Source organism: Lagopus leucura, unplaced genomic scaffold (assembly GCF_019238085.1).
Source record: "Lagopus leucura isolate 7727_CA_CO unplaced genomic scaffold, USGS_WTPT01 Super-Scaffold_100019, whole genome shotgun sequence".
In the NCBI taxonomy this organism is placed as follows: domain Eukaryota; kingdom Metazoa; phylum Chordata; class Aves; order Galliformes; family Phasianidae; genus Lagopus; species Lagopus leucura.
The window spans coordinates 1,802,357-1,821,359 of record NW_024962273.1 but is presented as its reverse complement, the minus strand read 5'-3'; the positions used below and the strand labels follow the sequence as shown (position 1 = coordinate 1,821,359).

The 19,003-nt window shown below is 44.4% G+C and overlaps 1 protein-coding gene across 1 annotated transcript in view; it reads left to right on the top strand.

Annotated features, from left to right (window-relative positions):
- LYPD6B (LY6/PLAUR domain containing 6B) overlaps positions 1-3,378 on the top strand; it is a 34,006-nt gene extending 30,628 nt beyond the window's left edge. The window contains exons 4-5 of the mRNA XM_042877873.1: positions 238-368; positions 1,679-3,378. Of these exons, the coding sequence (XP_042733807.1) occupies positions 238-368; positions 1,679-1,843 (296 nt within the window). The 3' untranslated portion in view covers positions 1,844-3,378. The remainder of the gene's footprint in view (positions 1-237; positions 369-1,678) is intronic.
- The last annotated feature ends 15,625 nt before the right edge of the window (positions 3,379-19,003 follow it).

Sequence of the window (19,003 nt, the reverse complement as noted above, 5' to 3'; positions counted from 1 at the left end):
GGAAGATAAATGTGTAGTCTGTAGTACAAATATGTAGTTTAAATGGTAGCAGCTTTTCTGGAGGTTTGAAGGATCAGTGAAGCTTAAGATTTCATTGCTAATTTATTTCTTGTTAAGTGGTATTTTGAGTGAGTTGAAAGAAGGCTTTATACATTTTGCTAAATTGTGTGAAATTTTTGAACCCTGTGGAGGAGCGCATTCTATCTGAAAATCAACATTTAAAAATGTGTTTTGTAGGTACACAGTACTGCCTGACAGTTCATCTCTTCACAGACCATGGGAAGAGCACATCGGTCACCAAAAAATGTGCTACTGGGGATGAGTGCCATTTTGTAGGCTGCCATCATCACAGGGAAAGCGGTCACACAGTAAGCACTGCTTAGATAGGGGCAGCATGTTGGCTTCAAGGGTTCCATTTGAGCAGCTGTTTTTCCTGCAGAGCTGAAGAGCACATGCCAGCACATATTCTTCAGTACTGCACAGTAGAAATCCAGTTTCTCCAATAGAAGCATGATTACCCCTTTCCTCCTACTTGCTTATTTGTGTGACTGTGTCATGGGGTGTAATAAGCAGTTCTAAAGAAGCACCTGAGCTTTCTGGGGCATTGCTGGCATGCATCCTATACATGGACCTTGGTTTCTGAGTTCTGAGTAAGGCAGCCTGCATCAATGCTTGTGGTGCTGCAGCTGTGATGCCACCCGCACTTGAGCAAACCACTGTGGGACTCAGGTGCTCCAGACATGTGTCTGAGTGACACACCTTGTGTGCCAAAAAAAGAGCTCATGCACTAAAAGGAAAATGTACGGTGCAAAGAGCTGTGCCAAATCAACTGTGAAAGACAGAAGCCAAACACCATTTATCAGAGAGGAATTAATTCCCAAATGGGAGCTGGTGAAGTTCTGTAAAGAAAACTAATTTGTTACGTTAGATTGATGGCAGAAATCTAGAAGAGGTAAAAAGTGATTAGCGTAAAACCTGCTGAAAGTTTGAAAGTTCCTGTTTGCAGACTTGTGAAGCCAGCCCTGAAAAGCAAGGCACTGCCCCTAGCTGCCACCATCCCAGTGCTGGCACTGATTAAGGGCTGCAACCTGGGTGCCTCATGTTTTTATAAGGGCAGTTCCAGTCTCTACTCTTGCAGTTACCATTGCATTCCATATTTCACACCATTAAACTCCTGCAGTTTGACCGGTTCCCTTCTTGCCTTGAGAGACTTTCAGTGACACTGGTGTGTTTTGCAACATTTGCAAATATATTGCAAATATATCAAGTTATCTGTTTGATAACTTGATATATTTGGATGATCTTCCTCTTAAAATTCTTCACAACTCTGGGAATAGATGTAAGCTCATTTTTCTACCCTGTGTCATTTAAGATTGTTTTTTTTTAATGAATATGAGCTGCTGAACTGTTTTGGGGATTGAAGTCAGTCTAACCTCCCATGTTTTTGCAAAAGAGCTGTTTATCATAGCACAGTTATTGGATTGGGTGGTGAGTTACCCTGGGGAAGCTGTGGTGCATGGTTTGGAGGAGAAGCTGCAACATGAGTGCTGCATCTGCTGCCTTGGGTGCTGGGTAAAGTGCTTAGTTTACTGTCCTTTGCAGTCATCTTGCAGATCGTGCATCTCTAGAAGCCGCTGCTGAATTACCCTGTGTCCAGTGATCTCCTTTTCCTCCCCAGGAATGTGTTTCTTGCTGTGAAGGCATGATTTGCAACGTGGAGATCCCAACCAATCACACAAACGCAGTGTTTGCCGTGCTGCACGCGCGGAGGACGTCGGACGGCAGCCGGCGGACGGTCAGCACTGCAGTGCTCGTGGCAGTCGTGGCAGTTGCACTGTCGTGATGCAGCATCCTCCCATTGCACCACCTGCCTTTGTGGGCCCTTGGAAATTGTAAGGAGCTCAGCACGCTCAAGGAGAAACCACCAAGACTTCTCGATTACATAAAATGTGAGAGGACGGTGGGAAGATGCATCATGCAGTCCTTGGGTTCTAATGAAGATATTTCAAATGGTCCGCAGTATTTAAAGAAGAACAAAACATGCACACAGAAAAAGCACAACAGGAAACCCAATGGTGACTGGGCAGTGAGGCAGAATCAAGTTGTTACGACTCCCTCTTGTTTGATGAAAATGCACGTGTGGTTTGTGTGTTTTTGAACAAAGTAAAGGGGATTCTGTAGACAATCAGGTAAGATAAAGAGGAGCTCTCAGTGGACCATGTGCCAATTTGTGTTTTAATGGAAAGTGTTTCTAAGCTGTTTATCACTATGCATGAATAACACGGGCTGTAAGCTGTATGTAAGCTTATCGTTAGTTACGGTTTTTCATAGTTACGGTTTTCATATGAAAGGAGTTTTTCTGTTCTGATCAGAGCTGTCATTTCTATGAGAAATAGAACAATACTTTATGCCTCTCTTTCCTATAAGATGTCTTGCACTGGAATTATAAAGCAATATGAAATTAGGTAGAGTTTCTATCCGAAAAGGATGAGCTGGTTGAGCACCTAACTCAGAGTTCATGACTGTCCTCAGTGGCAGTATTTTCTTACAGTAAGGTCCCACCTCAAGTGCTCACCTCAGCTTCTGAATCCTTCTCTTTGTTATATTGGCATGGCAGTAACGCCACAGATTTCAAATTGTGGCTGCAGTTGAGCAGTTACTTTACCATAAAAATGGCAAGCGAGCCTTTGTATAAATAAGGAGAGAACTCTACCATGTGTTCTCTTTGGTCTACAGAAGATTTTCCCAGAAATGCTACTCTCCTTGGTGGATCAGAAGTCAGCAACTGGATATCCCATGCCTCTGGACATAGCTTTATCTTGCACTTGAAAAGTTTGGGCCATACTCTGTTCCTTTTTTTACAGTATTACAGTGATTAATGTCGTTTATATGCCCAGCTTTGACTATTTGAATCCCTGTCATACAGATGACAGTTCATTAATTAGATGAAGAGCTGCAAACATCTCAGTACAGTGAGATGTACTGGAACCTTTGTTTCCTTCTGTGAAGCCTGATGCAGACCATCACTCCCAGGCTGCTCCAGTGAGCTCCCACCCCTTCCAGCTGCACAGATTGTCCTGAGTATGGTCCACAATAAGTCAGATGTACAGTTACTTCATTAATGCTCTAGCTTATTTATGTTCTTTGCACTGCAAACTCACTGATGGTACAGGCCAGCAGGTACTGATTTCGGACTGTTATCAGGATAGTTTTATATGATCATGAATCTAACATTTCAGCTGCTCCTCTTTGCCAAATTGAGCTTCTTTGAACTCTCCCTTACCCAATATTTCAGCACAACCCAATATTTCAGCACAGCTAAGGATTTCAGTGGAACAGGCTGCCCAAGGAGGCTGTGGATGCCCCATCCCTGCAGGCATTCAAGGCCAGGCTGGATGTGGCTCTGGGCAGCCTGGGCTGCTGGTTGGTGACCCTGCACACAGCAGGGGGTTGGAACTGGGTGAGCACTGTGGGCCTTTGCAACCCAGGCCATTCTATGATTCATGATTTGACCCTTCAAGGTTGGAGAATTGCATTTCTTTTCTTTCTGTAAATAAAATTGTGATTCACTTATGAGTGTGTCTCTGTGATTGTTCTGTGATCTTTTCCAGTGGCTCAGCCAAAGTGAGAGGGGTTGAAAATGACAATAAATTGTTGCAGTGTCTTTCAGAGATGAGGTTTCTGAAAAGTTTTACTTTGCCAAGAGATTCAGAAGTGATCTCTAAAATGTTAAAATAACCCTAGAAATTGGGGATTTTAAACACTGACATTGTCTCAAGTCACTGGGCCATCCAACATGCCAAGCTGCCAGGGATGATTTTGGACACGTTTCCTTTGTTCAAAGCTCATCCCTGGGTATTGACACACCTACAGCACTAATCTTGGGCTCAGACATAGCTACAGTCGTAGTTAGAATTGATGTTTAGTGATGAAAACCAACATGCTTTTTGCTACGTGACCCACAGGGTTCATGAACTTTTCTCCCATGGAAAAATCATCCCAGATTTGCTCTGTGCTCCTGAGGGAGTTCCTCAGTCAAGCATGATGGTTGGGACCATGGATCTTTCCGTGGTGTTTTCTTTGAGCACCAGGTACTTCCATAACGTTGCTTCTGTGAACAATTATGGCAATCATCATGAGGAATTAAAGTGGCTCAGTAGCCTTATATGAGTTTACTGTAAATACTTGCTCTGCAAATGCCATTTCGGAGCATTCAGGAGTGCCAGGAAGCCCCTGGAAAGCAGCCCAGAGGGGGGCTCTTGCACAGAGAAATGACTTTCAGGTTCTCTGCAGCTGCCAAAAGGGGATGTGTGTGCATCTCTGCTCATCTTTTTCTTGGTTGAACTGACTTTTTATTCTCTTTGACACACTGAAAATATAAGAATTCTGCACATCATGTATGCATTTGCTGAAGAATTGTCTATGAAAAAAAATAAAGAGTTCCACCGAAGTGCCAAAGTACTATGCTTGATTTTTACTGCCTTCTTTTTAACTCTTATAGAGACAGCAGCCTGGGCTAATGAAGGGGTTCTGTGTTGCTGAAGGTGCATTTTTTAATGTAGCAGAGTTCCAGTATCAGAATTGATTCTCAGTTTTGGTTCATACGCATGTGATGGGGTAATGCCTCAGTTAGCTTTGGAAGTGCCATTTGGGTAAGTGCTTACCTGTAACTGCATGCAGAACAGAGATGTTTGCTGATGCTTCTGTGTTCATCCAGGTGTGTACATCCAGCCTGCTGCATTCTCACTCACAGACAAGAGAGTAACTCACTCAAGACAGAGTAAGAATCCCATTTCTGTCCATGAATACGTCATATAAACCATCTGATGCAGTTAAGGAAGAAAGATGAGGTTGTTTGGTGACATATGCGTATCATTTTATTTGTTCTACATTGCATGGGATGATCTGTGGAAGACCCCCCAGGCACGTAGCAGGGAGGAAGCAGCATTTCATTTCTACTTCTGAAAAGTACTGAATAGTATTTTGCCATGACTTAATGAGAAAAGCGTCAAAGGTGAAACATCCTGCTCGAGTGGCTTTAACAGAAAACCTGAAGTCTTGATGCAGGTTGTAAGCATCCAGTCCAGTCACTTAAACAGGATCAAGTGCTGATTTCAGGTGTACAGAGCAAGAAAACTACAAAAACTACTTATTTCAGAAGGCAAAGGTCTGCAGAGCCTCTTTCTGTGTCCTGAGCCTGCAACCAGGCTCCTTCCAGACTCAGGACACAGAAGTTCTGCAGACCTTTGCAGTGCAGGGCATTACAGGCTGTGCTGCTTGCAGGTGTCTCCAATTAAGAAAATGAGCCTCCATTCCTGTGCACCTGGTGACCCTCTCCTGTGTTGGAGCACAGCAGTGTGCTTGAGGTCTTTGTGTCTCCTCCATTTTCAGAGAAGCCCAAGATGTCAGCCTGCTGTGCTGCTCAGAGCAGAAGGTAGGGAGGTGCTGCTTGGTGTGGGTATCATGGTTCATTAGTTTTGCTTAAATTTTGTTTTGATTTGGCAAGGTTGCTTCTAATGCTGTTGTCGGCACCATAGTAAGAAGCTGTGGTTATTAAAATAGGGAAAATTGAAGGTGGAGTTTGAATGATGGAAAGGGTTTGTGCAGAAAGGTGAGGGCTTGAAAGATCACAGCTCGTTTGTGTTAATTTGGCCGAGTTGTAGCACTTTTAGGTTATTTTCTCTGTGTTGTTTGCAGGGTGCTGCTCTGGAAGGTGACTAATCTCACGTGGGGTGCAGCCCCAGACTTGCTGCAAGCTGTAGCTCCTCTGTCAGGCAGCTACTCGTTGGGCTTTGGTTGCAATATAAGGGATTCCTTAAAAACGTGGTGCCCACGTTGTATATTAAGGATGAAAACCACTGACCCTGAAGTGCTTTGGTGCAGTTGGTGAACAGTCTGCAAAAAGTCTGTAAGTGCAGCACTGGAGGAGGATAAGAAGCAAAGTCCCACTCGTGGGCACAGCCAGGTGTTTTCAGATGAATCAGATCTGTTGGTCTGACTTGCCTGCAGACAGCTGGTAAGCATGTTTCAGTACATTCTTTATAGCAAAGTATTTCTTGGTATCTTTTTTAAACATATGCAGTTCTTCAGGTGAATTTATTTTGCTTTTGTGGGAGCAATCAGGACTGGGGACTGACACCTGTGCTCATCGTAGTGTGCTGTGGGGGAAGGACACTGTGCATGGATTTGCTGGAGTGAGTGAACTATGGACAGGCATTGGGAAAGTGATCTTGGAACAGCCCAGGATGTTTCCTTTGTGAATTGTGCCACAAACCACCTTGCAGTGCAGTTGGGACGTTTTTCCAGGCACTCAGCTCTTCCTTCTGTCTGGCTAAATGTGATGCACATAACATCATTGCACACATCTGAGCAGTTATCTCACACTTGACAGCTATCTTATTTCCTTAAGGGGCAAAACAGATACTTATGTGTAGAGATACTTTATATTTTACTTTCTTTTTTCTTTTGATGAGTGCAGATGGAACCACCAGGAAATCAATCACCAAATACATTCTTCTTTGAGGGACTGGTATTTCCAGTTCGATATGCAGCTTTTTCCTTTCTGTTTGACTGTGGATAAAAAGAAAATATTGCCAAAGAGCCGTATCATAGATAAATTCAGGAGATGTGGTCGGTAAATACTTGATTTTTCATGGCCTGTGAGGAACTTAAATACTCCTGCATGTGTATTTAGTGTGAATGAATGAGCTGTCTATTGAACAAATGCCTATTGAAGTCGATGGGAGTTGTACCACAGTGCCCAGTAGCACTGGGAGTTTAAGCAGTGTTCTCATTGCTCACGTGGAGAGCTGCTGTGCAATTAGGTGATCATGTTATAACTTTGAGTAAATAATAGAAATACATGCATTGGTTTGCAGTAAGCTCTGCTGGGGATCACTGGTGGTGTGATCAGTGGGAAAGGCTCGTCTCAAGTCATTGGATCTTTTAAAAAGGTTGGCTGTAGACGAGATATGTGCTCAATTGTTTGTCGCAGCCAAAAAGCTTTGTGTGAGTGCTGGCCTGTGAGTTGATAGCTGGAGTGGCATCGTGGCAGGGCCAGGTTGCTTTGTGGAGTGGGTAAATGTTTCTGCTGGAAACCCGTGAGCTCCTGAGTTGGGAATTCAGGGACCCCTTTTGAAGGTTGTAGTGAGATGCAAGATACGGTGGGAAAGGCATGTAGAAAGATTGAGAAATAGTTCTGATTCCATGAGGATACACACAAAACATCTTCACAGTCTAGCCTGGCACTTTTAAACCACTGCTGTTACATCACTTGTTAACTAAGCAAGATCACAACGTGCAACGCTCTGCAACTATGCTTTTCATTTATTTTCCCTTCCCAAACACCATTAAAGTAAACAGGAGCAACGAAGATGTCCACTGAGCTGCACCGGAGTCTAATCTTGAATGCCTGAGAGCAGAAAACTTGTTCCTCTGGCCGGTTAAGAGCTGTGTTTGAGAGGCCAGCTTTTGTGCAACTTGTTGGCTCGTGTTGGCAGCAAATCAAAATGTAGGAATGCCTCACAGAGAACATCTTATTAATGAGTTTTCCCTGCAGAAGCCCCAAAGTGGGACATGGTTCCTCCAGTCTGGAAAGGCGCCCATGAAAGTTGTCAGTAAGAAGGAATTCCTGGAATTAATGATTTTCTCTTTGTTCTCGGCTCAAAGCAGAGTAGATCCATTACAAAAGGGATTTATTTATTTTTTTTTTTTTTAATGTTGGAAAGAAAACGATTTTACCTTAATGAAAAATGTGGGATCTGATTTGGGCCGGGGGAGGAATTGGAGAAATCATTGCAAAATGTGGTTCTGTTGGTGGCTCATTGTGTGCTGTTAAATGGAGTTGGGATTTGGCTGGGACTAGAAATGGTGGAGAGAATAAATCTGCTTTCTTGTAAAAAAGAAACACAGCTATGTAAAACTTTCTAATGTATTTCTAGATAAAGTGCTAAGGTAGAAATTGAGAGTTTTGCTGTCTCCACCATAAGGAATGTCACTCTTTCCATAAAGCAAGCCAGCTCTAGGCCGGTGAATCACTTTGTCTCTTTTGAAGTTGTCAAGTAAGGATCTAGGGGTGGCTTAATTGGTGTCTTAGGACTTATACTACCTGACTTGCTGGGATAATACATGTGCAAATACAAAACACTCTCATTTGAGGATCGTCCTTTGGTCCAAGGGATGGTTGCCATGCACAGCTGGTGCCTGTTGGCACTCAAGAGCACAAATTTGTCTTTTAGAAGTAAAATAAAGCAGTCCTTCTTATGGAAACCATATTGTATTACTGAGCTTTTCTTTCGTGCCATTATTCGTCACTGTTTATCAGATTTTCTGTGGTCTTCAAACAGTATCTCTTGTTGCCTGTGAGGGAATTTACTATCAGGATATCAAGCTGATAGTGACTGTTGCGTGTTTAAGAGTGAGGTGTCCTTCCTTACTCACCATGCTTCAGCTCCTTACAAGAACTGTCTGCTGAATTGCATAGAATAGTGTGTAGAATTGCATAGAACAGTTGTTCAAAAGAAAGCTGCTTTTCTTCTTCCTTTTAAATTATATTTAATTATAATCCTACAGCTAAACAGATTGGTCCATTTCAAGGCAGTTTTAGAGGGTTTACCTCAGATTTTTACTTTCCTTCTGCTGAGCGCTTGCTTTCTTCAGCCTTCCACCTCTGAAGCTGCTAATGGGGAATGTGTTCACGCTGCAAAACCTCACTGAAGCTTGTGTAAAAGAAACGCCACTCCCTTTTTCCCTTCTTCTCTTGATTCAGATGTTGTGTGATATGTTTATCTTTGCTTTTGGTGGATCAGCATCCACCCATTGAACAGGTCTGGTCTGTGAGGTATGGTAGGGCTGCAGGTTGTGATGCTGGAGATGCTCTGTTGCCACTGCCCACCTACCTGTTCCACTTGGCACAAGGACTCATGGAATCCACTGCTCTGACACTGAGTTTGAGCCAATTAACAAACTTGTTTATGCAGCAAGTTGTTTATTTCTGGGGAGTGGAACCTTTCCACCCATGTGGGCCTGGGCATCTCAGCCAACCACAAGTTGTTGGCTTGGCAAACCTCTGGTCATCTTCCACTTGCAGGGTGGGTGAATGCTGACCTTCTTAGGGTGATTGCTAAGGGTTGAGAAGTTCCTTATTGATGTGGTTTGTTATCGATGTAGTTTTAGTGAGAACTGTTGGTGATAGGTGGATGTTTGAGCTGGATGATCTTGTAGGTCTTATCCAACCTTGGTGTTTCTGTGATTCTGTGGCTGACATATGTGAGCCTGTTGGTTTAAATCATCCTAGCCAGGGATTACTAGTGGCAGGGTAAGCTCTCTGTGGTAGTACCCATACCAGGACGTAGTGGGTTTTCAGCCTTTGGAGCATCTGTGTTGACAAGTCCAAGTGTGTAAGCTCCTCTTCCAGATTAATATAAATCTAATGCAGCTCCTGTGGTAGCTGTCAGATGCCAGCAGTGCTGGGGGCTTTAGCTGAGTGACATTCAGCTCACAATTTATTCCTTTCTGTTGTTGCAGCTATAAATAAAGATTCCACTGACACATGTAAGACATTGTCAAGGAAGCGCAGGCTTTGTCCTGGCATGCAGCCCTTCCACTTTTCTTCACATACACTATTAATGGCCTATTAATGAGCAAAGGCTCTAAATCACACTGGGACACCTCTGATTCTCAGGGTGTTCAGCAGCTGAAGTATTGCCCCTCCAGGAAGTTAAACTGTAGAAGTTTTGTTTAAACAAGCATTAAGGCAGCTGAGGGCTGGCCAAGACCTCATGCTGTTCTTCCTGTGGAATATGCCATGGATCTCCAGGAAGATGCTGGGTTGGCATCACTGGAACAATGATTGCTCAATTGCTCCCCACCTGTGTCTGCAGACTGCACCATTGGAGGTCCATGTGTTCTCTAAAGGCTCAGTAGAAATAAACCCTATTTAGTGGGGAGGACTGAAGGGGAGGCTGGCCCCATGCTAGGGATCTCCTGATTAATTCCAGCAGAGAGGAAATCTCCCTTTCTCCTTTTCCCTGCACTGCCTTACGAGCACGATGTGCCCTTTTCATTTCTCCCCATAAGATTTCAAGCTGTTGGCTGTGCTTAGTGTGTTACTGGAGGTAACAGCTGGCCTTGCAGGAAGGTTTGAGATATTTATGGGTTGCTGTGGGCAAATGGAGCTGCTGAACACACCGTGCTGGTGTAAGGATTGAGATTTCTGCTCACAGAAGACAAATTAGAGAGAATGCAACAGTTTGTAAGTAGAATCATTAAGGTTGGAGAAGACTTCTAGGATCCCCAAACCCAATCCTGCCCCACCATGCCCACTGCTCACATCCACGGCCCTGGGACACCCCCAGGGATGGTGACCCCCACTCCCTGAGCAGCTGTGTCACTGCCTGACTGCTCTTTGGAGAGAAAATTGTTTCTCACATCTAGCCTGACCCACCCCCTGGCACAATGTGAGGCCATCACCTCTTGTCCTATTGTTTTGCACCTTCTTGTTGAGATCCACAGAACTGTAGGGGTTGGAAGAGATTCCTTGAGATCCCTCAGCCCACCCCCCTGCAACATCAGGTTCCCTACAGCAAGTTGTGAGTATATCACTTTGATGTGAAACCTAAACCCATTTTGGCTGTGGTGACACTTGGTTAAGGTGCTGACACAGTTGGGGCAGAGAGGCTCCTTGGGATGGGTTCACTTGAGAAGGGTGGTTGTCAAGAGGGAAATGACACCATGCTTTAAGATGTTGGCACCGTGTGCTTGCAGAACATCTCCCATCTGTCAGCAGTCATTATGGCCACGCTCTGCTGCAGCTGCTTTGGAATTTGCTGTCCTAAGGCAAGTAATTTCAGAGCAAACCTAGCTGACCTCCAGCCCCTGCGCCATTAAGTCCTGTAAATCTGCCTGGTAGGAATCCAGCATGGGGAGATGACTGGGATAAGCAGAGTTGCCTGAATTCCACTTTGTTTTTTTTTAAAGGGAGGTTGGGGGGTGGAAAAAGAGGATTTGTACCTCTGGAAAAAGATAATCGTTAGTGATACAGTTGAAAGAATAATGTGATGGATTAACGTGCTTGATGGATGCAGAAGCTGATATACTGAACAAAATGGTGAAGAAAATAATTATTTGGGGGGCATTACTATAATTGAGAGCTAAGCAAAATATCAGAATCTTTTCCTAAATCTGACACTGATCAGACCCAGCAAATAAAGGTGCAGAATGTTTACATGCTCCCTGTAGGTTCATGTGCTTTGTGATCTGAATCACAGAATGATTTGGGTTGGAAGGGGCCTTAAAGATCATCCAGTGCCAATGCAGAGGCTGATGCATTCATTCCTTATGTGACTTCAGCAAACTGTACCAGTTCCTGTCCTGCAAAGTGGGGATAGGAGGTCCTTATCACTGCCCTGCTTCACACTGCCTGGGCCTGGGCTCGGAGCCTGCTCGGCTTTAATGGAGGATGTGTCCTTTTTCCCTTGTTGTAAATGCTGAGGGATCTGGTGGCCTCTGTGCTGAAATCTTAACTGGAACGATCCAACAAGTGGTTGTTGTAGTTGGTGCTCTTGGAGGTCCTTTCCAACCTCAGTCATTCTATAAATCACTGTGTCGCCATCGGGCTCTACAGGCACTATTTCCATGGCATCTACACCATGGGTAGTGAAGGTAGTGAGCTGTGATGGACACATGGATTTTATTCTGTGCTTTTTTTGTGCTGTCCAAAAGCTGGAGGGCCATCTGTCACAGAGGGAAGAATTTACCTGGGGCCCCAAGCGAGAGGTACTCAGATTTCTCTGCCACTCACAGAGCAAAGCAAAGAGATCTGACACAACCAAACCTCCTCCAGAAAACAAACTGTCACGCAGGAAAATCCCTCGGCAGAAAAAAAAAATCCTATCTTCAGCTGATGCTCGTGGCTCTCTCTCGTGTTAGCCAGGAAGCTCCCCTGTGTGTGTGGTCTCATGAAAGCAGCAGTAATCTCTGTGTCTGTGCTGCAAGGTGGAGCTGTGCGTGTGGCCGTGGCTGCAGCAGGATGCTCCATTCCTTGCACACCCAGGTGCACTGCTGGAAGACCTTCCGTGATGGGACTCTGCATCCCAACACGTCCTTTCTGAGCTGGTGCTGCAGCTCTTGTGCTAAAAACAGGCTCCGGGGGGCCAGGTTATTGAAGCTGAGAACTTAGCAGAGCTTTTGAAAACATCTCTATTCCTTAGGAGTTTTAAAACGTACCGACAAACCTTGCCAAAAATATCAAAGCCAAATTTTCAGGCTGGGCAATAGGTTGTTAAGTCAGTAAGTGCACTTTTAAAATATTATCCACGAGCAATAACCATAATCGTTTCTATGGCTAATAAACCCCTGTGGTTTCATTGCTCTGGCTGCCAGAAATGCATTAAGGAACGGATTTTTGAGTGTTTGAATCATATGACTAATCCTGGCTGAACCGGCGTGAACATGCATTTCTTGGTGCAAATACAGACTGAGTCATTTGTCTCATGCGAAATGCAGCTCGGCCAGTGCTTGTGCTCCTCCCTCTATCATCGAACCTCGGAACCATTAAGGCTGGAGAAGACCTCTAGGATCCCCAACCCACCCCCACCGTGTGCTGGTGAGCATCTCTGAGGCTGTCTGTCTTTTTCTGGCTGTTATAACTGAAGGTCAGATGGTGCTGTGTGGCTGATATGGAGCGCTGAGATGTCCCGATGGCCAGATAAGGTGGCTGTCAGCACAGTGTGCTTTTGTTTCCTTGTAATGCAACTCAATATGAAACGCAGTCTCCTCTGGAGCTCTTAAGTGCACAGCAATTACACAAAATTTGCTCAACTCTTTCTTGTATCCGCTGGCATCTAAGAGATGGAGAATGTGGCATTGGATGCGCGGATCGATGGGGCCCCGATAGGCTGCGGCCCTCAATGGCTCTGTGTTCCCTCAGCATTCCCATTGTGAGGTTAAACCTGATAAATGCGAGGAGATAATGCACGTGGAAGGACGGGATGTTTTGTTTCTCTGGGGGCAAGGCGGCCTTTTACCTTCATTGCTATCAAGTCAAAATTCATATTTAGTTTTATTCCAGATAAAGCTCCATTTGTTTTCTGTTGCGGTTTTGGGATGTGGTTATGCTTTTAAAAAATAAACCTGATACATGCCAGGAGGGGCAATCCAAGGCTGCAGTTCTAGCATTGGAATGGACATGTGCATGACAATGATGGCATTCATGCTGCTCTGCACAGGTTGGGAACGAGCAGTTCCCCTACCCTGCCTTCCTGGGCTGAGCAATTTAGCGCTGTTCTCCTTTCCACATTTAAATAGGGAAAGATAGGGAATAAAAATAAGGCCATGATTATTTTTTTTTCACCCTCAGACAAAGAAGGTGGGTCCATCACTGGCCGATAAGCTGATCTATGAATGCTGAAAATCAGGCACAGAAACTGTAACCAGTGTATCTGTGATGAGCTGAACCAAAATGCTGTTTCTGCTGAACTCATCTAAGCTGCCTATTGGCATCAATCTTTTCTTCTTCCAAACTTTCCTGCAGGGATACCGTTGTTAACTTTCCTCAAGCATGGCTTTGAAATTCAGATCAACTCCTGAATTCAGGAAATGACCCATCTCTGTTTTCCTGGCTCGTATGGGAGAGAAGATTCCCCTTCTGATCTCCTCCTGAGAATCTGGGTTTTATAAGCACCCCCTTACCCAGCTGGGCGAAGGATGCTGTGCATTAAAGGCACTTTGAAGGCACAGCCATATGCAGAAGGACAGCCCATAGCCATCAGCTCACATGGTGGGGCAGCCCGTCCTTGTCTCAAGGATTTGTGCTTTGCTCTCATTGAACTCTGGGATAACATCCATTAACTTGTAGTGCATGAGAAGGGAATTTATTGGGAAATTATCCATGTATCCTTTTCATAAATTTCTCTATTAATATGATTACACCCTTGTTGTTAATCATGTTGCATTAGCAAAAGAAGCTTTTGGCTCGGAGGAATTCCATCTTGCGTTTCTCTCTCCCCCAGATTTCTGCTATAAGCCTTAAAGGCAATTATCTTTTTCTCCAGGTTAACAAGATAGAGTATTCCTTCATGGATTGGAAAAGCAGCCTGGAGCTCTCATGTGCTTTTGGAGCATCCCACATTTATGGGAGGGACTGGGACGGGCTGACTGGAGCAGTTTGATGCTGCTTGAGCGGTGAGAGGAGCAGCACAGAGATGTGCCCTTGGCAGAGGACTGCCTTGCTGCCCTCACTCAGGTTTTTGCTCTTCTTGAACTTGGAAGTGCTGTATTTCTCCCCAGCTGTCAGCAGGCTGAACAGATCATCCCTGGGCGATCTCTGATGGACTCGCCCCTTCTTTCTGTCAGAAAATGTCCTTGGGTTGAATTGCTCCCATTCCTTTGATCTTCCTCTGCTGGTCACAGCTGTTAGACCTCTGCCCCTTCTTGTTGCTCTCTTTGACACTTCTCTGATTCTCATATCTCCTCTTTCTCTCTCGCTTTCCTGTGCTGCTGGTCCCAAAGCAGTGATGTGGGTGGACACGTGTCTCTGGGGTGGGAGCAAGGGGCAAAAGCCATGTTCAGGCCATGCCCATCTTCTCATTGAACCATGGAATGGTTGCACTGGAAGGAATCTCCAAGATCATAGAGCCATAGAATGATTGGGTTGGAAGAGACCCTAGAACCCAACCAGTCACTATTTAAAGTGCTGAGATCCATGGCGACTTCACCTCCGGACTCCTCAGTCTCTTGAGACCACAATAAGAGCCCTTTTCCTCTCATAGCAGCAAGTCCGGATGACCCACTAATGAGTCGCTCCCATTGCCAGCTGGACTGGATCCCAATCAAATGCTATTTAAAGTGTTTGTATGTGTTTTAGCGTGATGAAAATGTCTGTGGCAAAAGTAGGCTGAAGAGGATCATTTGTTGTTGTGCTATCTTAAGAACAGAATCATTCAGGTGGTTGTTATTGAATCATATGCTGGAAATAATTAATGAAAAGGGCATAGCTCCCACCAATTTCTCTCCAGCTGAAGCAAGATATTTTATTCAATATTTTATAATTTAAAAAAAAAAAAAAAAATTGAAAGAAAAAGCAACTTTTCAATATTCCAAGAAGCCACACATATGTTCATCGTGCATGTAATGATTTTCTCCAGTTGAACTAAGAAACAAGCCACTGCGGATCTCTTCTACCCATCCTTCATGCACCCATGCTCACCAGAAGGTGTGAGCATGCCGAGGCCACCCACTGTCATTGGATTCTCCATCTGGATGATCTTTTATGTCTTTTCCAACCTTGGTGATTCTATGATTCTATGATTCCATCTCTGAATTGTGCAAATGTCACGTGGAGCCAAAGCTTAGGACTGCTGTGAGGCTAGCTATGATCGCAAAACAGAAGATCACACTGAAGGACATGAGGCTTCATGTCCCTTGTGCCATACATCCTTCCCTTCAGCTCCTTATTTTGTAGTTCAGCTCAGTTATTTCACCCTGATGGCTCACCACAAAAGGGAAATAACTGGATTGGATCTGCACTTTTCTCCTCCTAAAAAAACCCCAAACGATCATCTCCACATTCAGATCCTCTAAGTTTATCCCATCCTCCCTCATAGAGATTCCTTTGGCCAGCTTGGGAGCAGCTTAAAAGAAAATTAAGACGACAAGGATGCAATCGTGGAGTGACATATCATAATGAGACCTTTCAGTCTCTCCAAACTTTCTCATCAACTTGCACCGAATGCAGACTTTAGAATTACAAAAGGATCTTCTCTCACAGCCCATAAATAGTCCGTGCTTAGAACATACCACATTGTCTCCATCTTTTTGGCTTGTTCCCAAAGCAGCTTCTTTTGGCTTGCTGCAGTTGATGGGAATGATATTGAAGGAAGAACAAAGTGCAGTTTTTCCAAAGGAAATAATAAATCTGCTGTGGGCTTTCAAAGCAAGCTCACATAATCAGCGAGCTTCTCTTTTTTCTTTTCTTGAGAATGTAGGAAGAGCACAGATGTTGCTTTGGACCATTAGCATCTCAGCTATAAAGACACGCAAAGTATTTCCCAATGGCTTTTCCCTCCTTTTGTTTATTATTTGATTAAGCTGAAAGCTTTTTTACCTTGCGTATTAAACATACGGCCCCAAAACACCACAGTTCTGCCCAACTGCCTGTGTGTTAGCGCAAACAATTGCTGTTTCCCTCTGCAGAATGATTTTGTTTAGGAATCAGCTTGTCATCTCATGTTTTATCTCCTTGATGTATAAATGGAAGAAAGATATCTAGCTGAAAAGGAGCTCCATCTGCCAAACAAGGGAGGCAGGTCGGGTTGCTGGCATCAGATAACCAACCCATCTCAGTAAGTATGACCAAAGAGAGAGAGGCAAAAACCAGCATGTTCTTCATTATTTCCTCCTGTCAAAAAATAATAATAATTAATAATATCCACTGATGAAATTTAGCTATAGAATAAATTGGTATTCGTTTAACAGCCCAATAAAGAGTGAGGGAGTCAGCAGCCTTGCATTAGTTCAGCATCAGTGGGCTTTGGATCAGGTGCTCCATGCCCTCTGGTGTTGAGCTTCAAGCTAAACATGGGCTGCTTGCTCTGGGGCACCGAGCAGATCAAATGATCCTAATGAAGTCTGAGGCTGCCTCCAAACCAATGAATGTGATGTGCAAGCAGCTTTCAGGATAATTCTTCCATTCCCGGGACCCTGCAAGATCTGTAAGAATATGAAACTTGCCATGTTAGCTCCTCCTTTGGCAGTTATTTTTTTTTTTTGCAATCCATCTTTTTTTATTCTGCTTTGGTTGTGTTCTCCATGTAGTTATGGTGGAGAGTTGAGGACTTGCATATAAGTGTTCCTGCAGTTAGCTGAGGATGCAGCTGCCATTTTTAAGGAGCTACAAATATCAGAAATTATTGGGAATCACCCAAAACGATCATTCTCTAGAGAGCTCAAGTATCTTGCATCGTGGCTGTGAATGGAGTTACATCCAGCCAGCAGGCAGGCATGACTGGTGTTCCCCAGGGGTCAGCACTGGGGGCTCATCCTGTTTAATATCTGTGTTGTATCTGCATGAGGGGACTGAGTGCACCCTCTGTAAATGTGCAGATGGCACCGAGCTGGGGGGCAGTGTCAATCTGCCTGTAGGAAGGCCAGCAGAGGGGTGTGAATGGGCTCATCGCTGGGCTGAGGCCAATGGGACAAAGTTCAACAAGACCAAGTTTATTTCTGGCATTAAACAAATTGTGACGTTGTAATACTGCAACGTGAAACATCGAGAGGGGGAAAAAAATACAAAAAAAAAAAAAAAACAAGAAAGCTGCTGGTGGGGGGATTAAATTTGTCAGAAGTCATTAGGAGCTCTCCTGGTACGTGGGGCTGAATGCAGACGTGTGTGTTTGCATTTTCACACAGATCCAAGAGAGAGAGCTGACAGAGCGCAGAGCGATCGGGTTTGTTTCCAATTTTCCACCAGACTGTAATGAAATGCCACAATGCATCCAAGCAAAATTCTCATTAGTCTCCCTATTAGTTTTCACTCCAGTAAATAAATGGCAGTCAACAGTGGGCAATGAGGGTCTCTTTCATGGCTGTCACTTTGCTCTTTGTAAAAAAAAAAGGACGGTGCACAGAGGAAAAAAAGAGAAAAGTACCCCCATTTTACTCCACTAACTCTTTTTCTTTAGTCCTTGATTTTGTGGTGCTTAGTTTTTATGGCTGACAGGCCCAGAGGCATGCTCTGTTGGTAGGGCTCCAATGGGTGCCACCAGGAATCTCTTCCTGGGGCCAGCCCTGACAGCAAGGAGCCACAGCATGCCCTGCTGGAAGGTCTGTGGTGGGCTGGAGGCTGGGGAAAGGAGGAGAACATTGGGAAAACACGGCCGTGTCCCCTGTGGGAAATACGAGGCTGTGTTGCCATGTGTGAGGGCTTTGGTTGTTGCTCTTTGTTCGGAGCTTCTCTGCTGTATTTTTGAGCAAATTGCACATTTGTTTCCACTTTATTTTACATCTAATTAATGTTTTTCATGACCTAACACCTGGAAACGAGCTTTCTGGGTATGCCTCTGTTTTGCTGTGGCACAGAAGCCTACATTGGCTGAATACTCCGATCTCCTATTAGCAGATCCTTGCAGATACTGGGATTTCCTCTGTTACTTCCCCCTGGTTTTTCCTTAATCTCCTGTTTCCCCTTTTTTTATTTCTCCTCATGGTCCTTGTCTTTGAAGTAGTACCACTTCTTCCATCCAACCCATCTTTCGTGCCCACCTGCCCCACATAGAGGGCACAGGGCTGCCCAGTATGCCCTGTTCTTTATGAAATGCTGTGATCTAGTGGTGTGTCCCTGCTTTCGCTGCTGGGAAAGTCATTTCTAAGCAGTAGAGACCAGCAGCACTTTAACTTCCTTTGTAGCTTTGGAAAATATGATCTTTCTGATATCACAGAGCACCCCATTTAGGCTGCTCATTCAGTCTTCTGGCTCTGAATAGCTGGTTAACATTATTAAATGTTGTTAATTATGTCACTAATTGCATGTGAAATCAAAGACTGTTCGGGCATGCAGGAACCTAAGCCTTAGGTTTTAATACGGCTACAAAATACCGATAGCTCAGAATATGTCTCCAAGCTGTTGTCCTGGCATCTTTTACCAAATAAGATGAGTGCAATTAAACTTGCATAGTGTTTGGAAATAGTGCACTGTCAGTCTTGTTCCTGTTGCACAAAGTTTAGTGCCCTCATTGCTGATCCTGAATTTTTTCTCGCTGTGGCTTCTCCTTTTTCAGAGCATCATTTTCCTTGGGGGAAAAGACAAACTCATGAGTGTCTGCTATGAACAGTAATAAGTAGGTACATGTTTTAGGGGATTTACTGCTCTGAGACACAGATGCAAAGTAGTTTAGCCTTGCTTCTAGAGTAGGTGATGATAGACATGAAATGTGAAGGCAGTAGAATCACAGAGTCACTAGGGTTGGAGCAGACCTCTTAGAACCCCAACCCCAATATGACCCATGCC